An 11,201-nucleotide genomic window follows, 5' to 3' on the forward strand; every position below is an offset into this window, starting at 1 on the left:
ACGCCCACATGCAACATACAGTTTGCGAAGATACAAAAGATCTCTGTGAGACACACATAAAGTTTTGTACTTTTACAAAATTGTACATTTTCATGAAATACTACTTGCAATAATTTTATGATTCGAGAACATTGCAATTTTTGGTACTACTTCGTAGATATTTTTACAAAAAAATTAATCAACTAGTAAGAATATTCTTAAAAGTGGCCAGCAGTAATTAATAACATCAGTGATTTTTTACTGACCGTATCTGGCAATTAAAGTTCTTATTGCGAAAAATTACCTCAGCCAGGATTCGAACCTGGGACCTCCCTCAATCCGTGACGGGCGTCGAAAGACGTCTTAAAAAAATTAATGTTTCAACGAAGATATAAAAATTTCTACAAATTTCTATTTCAAGTCAATTTTTTCGTAGTTATTTATAGAAATTTTTTTCGCTAGGGCACCATCGCAGAATATCTGCAATATTCGACATTTGTGAATATGCGAGGCATTTTGAACATTTCTATAGTGTTATCGGCAAAACAGTCAACGGACGTATAAGAGTAAATTCCCGCGGACGTTTATGAGGCTGGATGAAGGGTGAAGTGTACAGAAAAAAAAGTAGATACACGAGACATTCAAGTAGCTCTATCTCGGAAACAGTGGGGAATGGGACGTATATTCATATGAACATTTTCGCTTAAAACGACCGATACTATCACCTCCCAGGATATTGACCTTTCCTCCTGGAACACCCTGTATATCCGATATTTAATGAAAGCGATCTTGTAGTGAGCTCTCGCTGACGTGGAACATTCCCAATATACATACGCACAATCGAGTTCACAGCGGTGATTCGCCCCAGGGTACGCTGCCTTTAATCTTGGACCAGGCGGTTCTCGGCCACGCAACAATGGTTCATCTCGTATTCCCTAATAAATGAGTTTTTTATCGAGTTTTCGCTCGACCGGGCCGAGTCGAGCGCAATCCCGCCTGCTCGTATATATCAGAAACTTATATATCGGGACTCATTCAAACTCTCGTACCGCCATCCGTCTTTCCGAGGACAAGGATACATGGAGGCACGTACGGGAGGAACACGTACGGAACCCCCGACCTTGGCAATAGATTTAAGCTTTAACTTCACCTTTCGACCTTACCTTTATTTTAATTAAAAATGCTACTCCGACGTCTCCTCAATCTGTCGCCAGATAAGACCCTCGGTAAAATTAGATGCTAATTAGGCTTGATAAGAAACGGAAGGGGACTATTGGGGGAAGGAATTTAATATTAATTCATTATGAATTCGAGGTAACGCGTGGGCTACGTGAGAGCGGTTGAATTGTAATTGGCGGATTCTGTCGAATCCCCGACCCCTCCTTCTCTAATCCCATCTATACCTCGGTTTTATACGAGATTGATTGGATTTACATGTTAGGGTAAAAGTGTTTTTCAATAGCTGCACTGATGAGATAAAAAAGATCGATCGGTCTCGCAACAGTTTTATCGCAATTTGATTGTATAACAATGAATATATAGTATCCTTTATTTCCTGTATATACACATCCTTTATTTCCTTTATATACACATTGTATCATTTTAAAAGGTTAAAAAACAATCTCTCATATCGTATATATACATTTTCCTAAGTTACTAGTTGTACACGGCGTTCATTTATACTTTAACATTCCATTTGCTTTAACATATTGTCGAGATCTTGTAGAATTTTTGTCACGTGTTTTACTAAAGTAAATCCCGACATTGCATTCGGTCGTAACGTATGGACGTAACACTGCTTGTACAGCTTTGCGAGCTTCTCGTGCCTGAAATATAAAAAAAGGCGTATTAAAATAATGAAAAATACCGAAATATGATCCTTTATACAATTGTTAGAGTATTAGTTGCAACATATAAATTTTAAGAGCAACGTACTCTTTTTTATTATGCATAGGACTTTTGCTCATGAATAACTTCGTTAATGATAGTAAAAGAAACTGTAATCTTTGTTCCAATAGAACTACGAGGTTTTCCTCCTCTTCGACCAACTTTTGTTCTTCGGTCACTTTCTCAAGCTCGGCGTTATCGTCCTCCGCTTTATTATCGAGTATTTTTGGTTTTGTCGCATTACTTCGTTCGCATAAAATTTCCATAATAGGTGTACATTGTAAAATTAACTCCAGACCGTTTTGGTACGCTTTTAATTTACTATTGAAATTAGTGCCATCTGAAAAAAATCAAAATTTTTGTCACGGCAAAAAGAAAAGCGAACGACGGAAAGAATGATAACTTTGCGAGAAGAAAAAAAGTACGTACTACGCGCTTGGTATTCCGCCAGGGCGACTCTTTCCATTTGAACCGTCAAACATTCCGTGCTCTGCTCTAACGAGAGCAACAGCTTCGCCGCTTTATCGTAATACAATTTGCACAACTGCAAATTCGTCTTTTTCTTGCTATTATCGGCGTCCGAGTCGGACTCTCTGTACATGCGATGGTATAACGAAGCCAATCGATGTTGAATGGTCGCAGCGCGGAATTGATAAACCGGCTGACGTGTTCCTGGCGTATCTATATCACAGTGCTTGAGTGCCTTCTGAAAAGTATCCACTATTTCTCTCTCCAATTCCTCTTCACTCTGCAATAATAAAGAGTTCGTTAATTTACTTATTGACCTATCATTTAATTTTTAACAGGGAAAAATCTATTAATCCATGTATGCAATGATAAAAAAAAAGGTTACGCATTAAGTTAAGTCACTGTACTTTGTATTCGGCCGTAGGATAATCCTGCAATAGCGTGGCTTTCGTATACAACGTCGTTGAGAAATCCCACATGACTGTGTCCCATATCGCCGGGTTAGTTTTCCTCTCGCCCAAAACCTGCAGAGCCTTTTGATAGCTCACGAGCGCCTTATTGTAAAAATGACGCTCCTGCGCATTCTCTTTGCCGTGCATATGTGCGCAGAGTCGCATAAGCCGGCCACAGTTGGAATGCAAGAGCGCCAGATTCGCCTCGTCGTGGACGGTCTCGAAGGCTTTAACGCCGGACTCCAAGTGAGTCAGAGAGCGCGTTAGAAGCGTGGTGATGTCCGGTAAACTCGACAGCTCCGTTTGATTTGCTTGCTGATACCGAGCTACAATTTGTAATTTCTTCGTCAGTGAACGAGTACTTGTTGCCCCCCTGTTAAAATATGCCAGGCTTACGTACACCCCGCTTGATTCATGTAAAGAACACCCAACTCGTTGTGAATATTCCCCAGTCGTCTCAACAAGTTATCCTTGTTATCCATCGGCTCCAACGACAGAGCTTTCTCGTAACATTTATACGACGAGACTAAAGTAGACTCTAGACTTTCCAATCCGTTCGGCAACAATTCAGCACCATCTGCAACGAAACACACATTGGTAACGATTTATTCACGTATAACTCTTTTATCGTAAGATGCATTTCGATATTTACTCATATCCAAATCCTCCATACTGAACAGTTCTTCAACTATTTTCTCCTCCATTTCGTTCTTCGTATTGTAGTCCTTTCTGTGCTTGTCAACATTGTACCAGTCTTGCACCGCCATAAAGCAACAGTCCCCCGCGCGACCTAATAGATAACTGATCGACTTGTCGTTTCTTACACCGCAGAAAATTTCCAATATCTTCTGGCAGTACAGTACCGCCAGCATGTACCTCAAGGAGGCACCGTAATTCTTATTCACGTACTCTTTCTCGGCGAGCACGGCGAATATCAAGGACGCTTTCTCGTATAATAACGTTTTCAGATGGGCGTTCCAGCAGATGTTGTCGCTCTTTTTCGGCGCATGCCACGTTGGCAAGGTTTCCGTCTTCGGTTTACACAACAAAGCGTTCACGTTCGCTACTTCCTTCGTAACGTTCTTCTCACTTTTCTTCTTCCTCTGCTTGTTTCTCTTTCTATGCGTGGGACTATGATCCTCCGGGCTTCTTTCGGGCGTGGCACTTTTGTCCTGTTGATTTAACGGGGTGTAAGGCATTGGAATCGCTTGGAAAGGTTTCGCTACGTTCGGATGCATCTCCTCATATTTTCGCTTCTCCTTTTCATATTCCTCCGCTTTCTTCTGCTCCTCGTCGTTGCTGTCATCGGTCGGGAAATACTGAAGGCATTCGAGTCCGTGCGTAACGTGTTCTAGTCCAGACAGACATCTCTCTTCTATAGTACCGGTCATCGGAGGTGCCTTGTACTTTGGTTGCTCACGTTCCACTTGCTCTTTCACTGTAAAAACGATCGATATTAATTTTCACTAAAAAACGGTTGTAAAAACGGAATCCAGGTCAGGCTTACTTACTGTTGGTCAGAATCAAAGACTTGATCGCGCAGGTCTCTTCCTCCTCCTCCTCCTCCTTTTCGTTTTCTTGACTCGCACCACACTCGCTGTGAACGTCCTCCTCGTCGCTTTGATCCGACAGGCCTGGACTGGCTGGATCTGTATCCGACGGTATGTACAAGTCGGAGAGCATAAAATGCGCGGACGTAACGATCTGCGGATACTTCTCCTTGGCCAGCAACTGAACGCAATTTTTCAGCAGCATTCTGATCGTACCCTGGTAGCGATGGTAGTCGGGAGAATATTTCATGTTGCGAGCTACTCTGTATAACAACATTGCGACAGGCACGGTGAAGGGATTTTGTCCCTTCTCTTCCGAAACGTCGCTGCACAATGATGTCAAATCATATAGCTTCACAACATCGTCATCCTTACCTGGTGAGAAAAATATGTTACACACGAATGAAACATCTGCCAGCCAATGTAAATTATTAGACACAATTAATAACATAATATAAAACACTTTCGGTCAATGTCATTATATAACAAGCTCAAAACGCACCCTTAAACAACCAATAAGTGTGACCAGCTTTCGTTGCATTATTTTTGAGGAAACTCAAGATGTTCTGAGCAACGTCTCGAATCACTTTGGGACTGAACTTTGAATTGTCTAAATTTGGCAGGTCTTCCGTTTTTATCAGCTCGTATTTCTGCACGATACCATTCAAGTGATAACACATGACCACTTCCGGAACGTTGGACATTAAATTGTCCAGCCAATAGTCTATTCCCGTTAAGACGCTGATAGGCTTCGTCATGTCTCTTAGTCGCAGACTTATGCACGGATGTGTCTGACCGCCGAATATCGGCATGTCCGTTCCAACGAGCATCTGTATGTTCTCGAACGTCCACACGACGTTCCGCGCGAAGTTGTGGTTGCAATTCGGATCTGGCTCCTTCTCCTCCTGCGTCGGCTCGGGCAAACACGGCTCCAACGTTTTCACAGGCAGCTGTGGTTTCTCGCACTCCTTGCTCTTGTCAGCCAGCACTATGGAATGATACAAAAACTTGGAAACTAGGTTCCTCTGCTGCAGGCTATTCCTGCTGTACTCCTTGCGAAAGAGGCGCTTCTCCTTGTCGCCGAGGTTGTGGAAAATGTGCTCGTAGAAGAACTCCTTCAGCCATTCCCAGTCACTCTCGGCCTGCCTCAGCAGGTACTTGTATATGTCAAAGTTGTCGAGCAACAATGTGTTTTCGATACGGTGCACCATCATCGAGATCCCGTCGTGATTGTAAGGCAGCTTAAGTAACTTCTTTATATTCTCCGCGTCCGACACCACGTCCACCTCGCCGACGCAATCGGGGAACATGTGCGCCATGCGAAAGCTGGAGAATCCAGTACTCTGAGACCAAACGTTTTGCAGACCGTAACTTTCCACCGTGCTGCTGAGCCAGTTGCTGGGCGGCAGGTTTAGGTCGGTGTTACATTGCAACTGAGCGTACGTCGCTGGTGTCTGGACCGCAGAGTACTTGACCACCGCGTTTGATTTCACGGGTTTCTTCGGCGAGTCCGGCGGTAAAGCCAGAGCCATTGACTTCATCTGTCACACACAAAATTAGTTGTTAATTCCTTACGTGATTTCCTTGTATCGCCAACTTGTTTCGCGCTCAAATTAAAAAGAGATGCGAAGGTGTTGAAGATCATCCTCTCACGTAGCGCACTTAAATTACCGGAAACTGAAATACTGAAGGTCATCTTCACATGTCGTACTTGAATTAAAAGAAAATATGTAAAAAGGCACTGAAGTTTTAAGGGTCGTCTTCATATTTTGGATTACCATGGATTACCGTGGAAATCATTTATTTAATTATATTCTGACACTAACGTAACTCCTCTGCGGATTATATTAATTTTGATTAAGCGAAATGTCACACATATCGAAACGCTGGTAACATTTGCAATAAACTCACCGCGACGTCAATGATATCCGAGTCAGAGAGCGGCTTCTCTCCGGCTGAATTCTTCGACATCTTCGTGCATCACAACCACATGTGACTGCAAAACATTCACTGCGCCCAGAACTTTCTAAAAGGATGCAGAAAGGCACTGGAGGGACGGAGCATGCGTCCCGAGTCCGGGCGACGCAAACTGATACAACTATCAGATATGGCTTGCTCTGTCGATAACACAATCGGTCGTTGAAATATTAGTTTCCTCCATTATTACAAGCCGAGATAACTTTTACGTATTTTAAAAATTCACTCAGGTCTCTAGGTGAATTTTTAATTTTTTTAAATTGCATAAAAGTTTTATACAAAGCGAGACAAGACGAACAAAAATTAACTAAAAAGATATGCGTGTATATACAATTATAATTTGATGTGAAAATTTATGCTTCTCTATTATCCTTCGTATATTTTTTTGCAATTTCTAATTGATTGGTTTTGTTTTATGGATGAAATTTAAATTCTAGTTTCTAGACTTTCTGCATATCTTTTTTTATTACATTTTTAACTGGGAAGAGAAAGTGAAAACGATTATACCGCAACGACACGTGTGTCTGTCATTTTGTTTTGAGTTTTTGAGGTTTTTTTTTGTAAAATAACAAGAACGGTGAAACCAGAGGAAAGGACGTCTTCCGATCGAGCAGAAAATTCACTTCTTGGTAAACAAGTTTCGGCGAGGGAGAAAGAGAGAACATATAATACTGCCCTAAGACTGTAGCCTACGACGTTGAAGTGAAGCCTAAGAAACTCGAAGATCAATCAGGCGAGCCAAAGTCACGAAGTTACGTTATCATTGTCTTTAAACAATATTATGCAAGAACACGTACGTGTACACGCGGATGAAGTCATGCTGTTCTCTCTCTCTCTCTCTCTCTCTCTCTCCCCTAGCGAAAAAATTTCTATAAATAACTACAAAAAGTTGACTTGAAATAGAAATTTGTAGAAATTTTTATATCTTCGTTGAAACATTTATTTTTTTGTAAAAATATCTACAAAATAGTACCACAAATTACAATGTTCTCAAATCAAGAAATTATTGTGAGTAATATTTCATGAAAATGTACAATTTTGTAAAAATTAGTACAAAATTTTACTGGTTTTAAAAATTTGTGAAACAACAAAATCTTAAAGAATTAAAACATCTGCTTACTTGTAGAATATTACAGAAATTAACAAAAGTGTTCCAATTCTAGCATTTTCATATTGATTTTCATAACACTTTTTAAATTTACGTAGAATTTTATATGTAGATTCTGGCAGTTATATTTAATTTTCTTGTAGATTTTTATAGAATTATTTCCGGCAGGGTCTCTCTCTCTCTCTCTCTCTCTCTCTCCCCCCTAGCGAAAAAATTTCTATAAATAACTACAAAAAGTTGACTTGAAATAGAAATTTGTAGAAATTTTTATATCTTCGTTGAAACATTAATTTTTTTGTAAAAATACCTACAAAATAGTACCACAAATTACAATGTTCTCAAATCAAGAAATTATTGTAAGTAATATTTCATGAAAATGTTGTCTCTCTCTCGCAACGCGACACTCTCGAAAATTAAATTATTTATTCGCCAAAAGTATGAGCGAAGCGTCATAAATAATCCATACAAATATCTCGGAAACGTAGAAAACTGTCGCGTGAGCGCAACCTCAGGCGTCTCATCCGCGCTTCTAAACGCCTTAGGAAGCCCTAGAAGTCTATCACGCGTCACTGTATATACCCGGTATATAAGTGCCCGAGCCATTGCTCAGCGAATCCACTCGTCCTCCCCGAAGAGACAAGGGAATTTTCACCATGGTGGCGAACTTCAAGGTCTACAAAAAATGCTCGCCCAACGGCAAGCTCGCCGTCTATCTGGGCAAACGCGACTTCATCGACTACCTGTCCGGCACCGAGCCGATCGACGGGGTAGTCCTGGTCAGTCCGGAATACGTGGACAGCGGCAGGAAGGTGTGGTGCCAGCTGCTGTGCAGCTTCCGGTACGGCCGCGAGGAGGACGAGGTGATGGGGCTCAACTTCCAAAAGGATCTCTTCTTGGCGTCGGAGCAGATCTTCCCGCAGATGAAGAAGCCTGAATCCAGTCCTACCAAGCTGCAGGACAGGTCAGGACGAATACCAATTAACGATACCCAGAGGCGTGAAATGATCCCACGTGTGCGTTACACGTTAAACAGTTAAGCGCGAGTCAATCAGCATCTAACAACGTCTGAAAAGTCTAACATCCCAAAGTTGATTTTCAATTTTAATTTCTTCCTTCGCGTCGTTCTCAAAAATTCCCGGAGACTAAACGGGCGGGACGAAGCTGCCCGTTTCCTAACAAAACTCGCCGCCTGCGGATAAACTGTAAGATTCGGTATGTCTCCCTGGAACAGGTTGCTGAAGAAATTGGGCTCGAACGCGGTACCCTTCACCTTCGCGTTCCCGCAGAGCGCGCCGTGCAGCGTGACTCTTCAGCCCGGGCCGGAGGAGACCGGCGAGCCGTGCGGCGTGAGTTACTACGTGAAGGTGTACTGCGGCGAGACGGAGACCGACGTGACCCACAAGCGCAGCACCGTCCTCATGGGCGTCCGCAAGATCCAGTACGCGCCCACGAAGCAGGGCCGCCAGCCGTGCACCGTGGTGCGCAAGGACTTCCTCATGAGCCCGGGCGAGCTCGAGCTCGAGGTCACCCTGGACAAGCAGCTGTACCATCACGGCGAGATGATCGCCATCAACGTGTGCGTGCGCAACAACAGCAACAAGGTGGTGAAGAAGATCAAGGCGCTGGTGCAGCAGGGCATCGACGTGGTCATCTTCCAGAACGGCCAGTTCCGGACGGTGATAGACGCGATCGAGACGCAGGACGGCTGCCCGATCGACCCCGGCTCGAATCTGCAGAAGGTGCTCTACCTCAAGCCCACCCTGGTGAACAACAAGGAACGCCGCGGCGTCGCCCTCGACGGCCTGATGAAGCGGGACGAGGGCGAGCTCGCGTCCAGCACCCTGCTCACCTCGCCGGACGTGCGCGACTCCTTCGGCATCATCGTGTCCTACGCCGTTAAGGTGAAGCTCTACCTGGGCGCCCTGGGCGGCGAGCTCACCGCCGAGCTGCCGTTCATCCTGATGAGGCCCAAGCCGTCCGATCGGGTCAAGCTAGTCCCGACGGACAGCGTGCTGATCGAGGACATCCCGCACGAGAAGGCCGACGAGAAAGTCGCTTTCTAGATCAACATTTCAGCGTCCTGCGGGATCGTCGCCCGAGCCACCGCTCCAATCGCTTCTCGCGCCCGACTTTCCGATTAGCGTATCGAGGATGCAGAGCACAGAGTACGGCGCTGACATCCGAAAGGCATCTAAAGAGCGTCGCGACACGTCGAACGTACCTACTGATATCTCCCAGAACTCGTCTCGACTACTGATATTGCCAGTCGAATCGATATCTCTTATCATAAATACATCGCAACAGATATAAACGATGCTAATTAATGCGAGGCTACTTTCTGCACATGAATCATGTAAAAAGCGCCGGATTAATTAATCCCGCCGACATTTTCGAACACGTTTGTAGTTTATTTACATAATCTCCCCCCCCAGTTTATTTATACGCATAAGCAGCCTATCTCGCGTTAATTAATTTTCAGGAAATAGCCTATCGGACGCGTACGCGTAGATTGTTGCGATACAAAATGCGAAATTGTAACGAGCATCCAGCCGCACCTGCGGGGTAATTAAATTCTTTAATCTCCCCGCGCGAGGCCCGCGACTGAAGACTCGCGTCAGGGTGTCCGTCCGATTCCCTTCCCCCCCTCCCCCAAGTGCGCTCTTAAATTTAGTCGTACGGTCGCTACGAAATGTACATACTTTGTTAGGTCAATAAAGGACAAGCGTTTCTTTCTCGGTTAGACTCTCGTCGTCTGTGCGTGACATCGGGTCCCCGGGAGGAAGTATCGTTTAGGCCCGGTCTACAATGAGTCGTTAGTCGTTAGTCAGAAGTCGCAACTATATGTTGATCCTTTTCCTTTCTGGGTGGAAGAAAAAGGACCGACATATAGTTCCGACTTCTGACTAGCGACTAACAACTCATTGTAGACCGGGCCTTAAGAATACAGATTCATCCCCCGCTCGCGCTCCTCTTCGTCAATTAAACCCGCGCGGATCCCCGCCGTATCTCGGGACCGGGAAGGGTGGATCTCGGTCTCTCTTCCGGCACTTTGGGGCCCGAAACGCGAGAGAGAGAGAGAGAGAGAGAGGGACACCTCGTCCGCTCGCGCACGGGGTGTCAAGCTGATCCCCGGCTTCTCGCCGAGGAGGCGTCGGTGGCGGAAGACGCACCGGACGGCCGTCGACGGAAGGAAACCATGACCGAGTACGCGCTACGGGCCACTCGTGGCCCGAGGAGCGAAGAGCGGCGGGACGTGGAAAACACCATAGCGATCGGTGCGAGGGAGAGACGCGGCGACGGCACGGCGGTAGCTAGACGAGGATATAGGTAGAGGGGAGAAAGAGGAAGAGAAAGAGCGAGTGCGAAGGGGTCGGTCGAGCGGTGGCGAGCCTCGCAGCCGAGTGTCAGTCAGGCTCGAGACACCCGCGCGAACGGAGCGAGAGATCGAGGTGGTGGTTTCGGCTGGTTTTATCCTTCTTCCCTTCTTCGTACGTTCTTCGCGGATGCGACGCCCCCTCCTCCGGCGCCCTACACCCACTCAGGCGAGGTAGTAATCTCTCCCGGTCTGTCACGGAGCAGTGTCGCGCGGAGTGTCGTACGGGATAGGATACCGCGTGGAAAAGAGAGAGAGAGAGAGAGCGGCTGCCGGTGTCACCGCCGGATAACGTTATCGCGTCGCATCACCGCGCCCGGGAGCCTCAACCCTCGTACGCGACGTCGGTACCAAGCGAGACGACGACGACGACGAGGAGGAGGCGGCGACTGTTGTGAGCTACTCCG

The 11,201-nt window shown here is 45.4% G+C and overlaps 2 protein-coding genes across 2 annotated transcripts; one reads left to right on the top strand and one right to left on the bottom strand.

The window, feature by feature from the left end:
* Window positions 1-1,530: 1,530 nt before the first annotated feature.
* LOC105564094 (erythroid differentiation-related factor 1) lies at window positions 1,531-6,384 on the bottom strand. Its single transcript, XM_012016207.1, has 9 exons — window positions 6,248-6,384; window positions 4,839-5,877; window positions 4,298-4,711; window positions 3,439-4,224; window positions 3,187-3,363; window positions 2,742-3,112; window positions 2,296-2,614; window positions 1,915-2,206; window positions 1,531-1,805 (listed from the first exon to the last, which is right to left on the bottom strand). Exons 1-9 carry the CDS (start codon window positions 6,305-6,307, stop codon window positions 1,664-1,666), a joined length of 3,600 nt encoding a protein of 1,199 aa, XP_011871597.1. The 5' UTR covers window positions 6,308-6,384; the 3' UTR covers window positions 1,531-1,663.
* Window positions 6,385-7,998: 1,614 nt separating this feature from the next.
* On the top strand, window positions 7,999-10,161 carry LOC105564095 (phosrestin-2). The gene is made up of 2 exons (XM_012016208.1): window positions 7,999-8,382; window positions 8,653-10,161. The coding sequence occupies exons 1-2, from the start codon at window positions 8,075-8,077 to the stop codon at window positions 9,482-9,484; spliced, it is 1,140 nt and encodes a 379-aa protein (XP_011871598.1). The 5' UTR covers window positions 7,999-8,074; the 3' UTR covers window positions 9,485-10,161.
* Window positions 10,162-11,201: the final 1,040 nt, after the last annotated feature.

The sequence above is a fragment of the Vollenhovia emeryi genome, unplaced genomic scaffold, assembly GCF_000949405.1.
Source record: "Vollenhovia emeryi isolate VEMERY1.0 unplaced genomic scaffold, V.emery_V1.0 DF939168.1, whole genome shotgun sequence".
NCBI lineage: Eukaryota > Metazoa > Arthropoda > Insecta > Hymenoptera > Formicidae > Vollenhovia > Vollenhovia emeryi.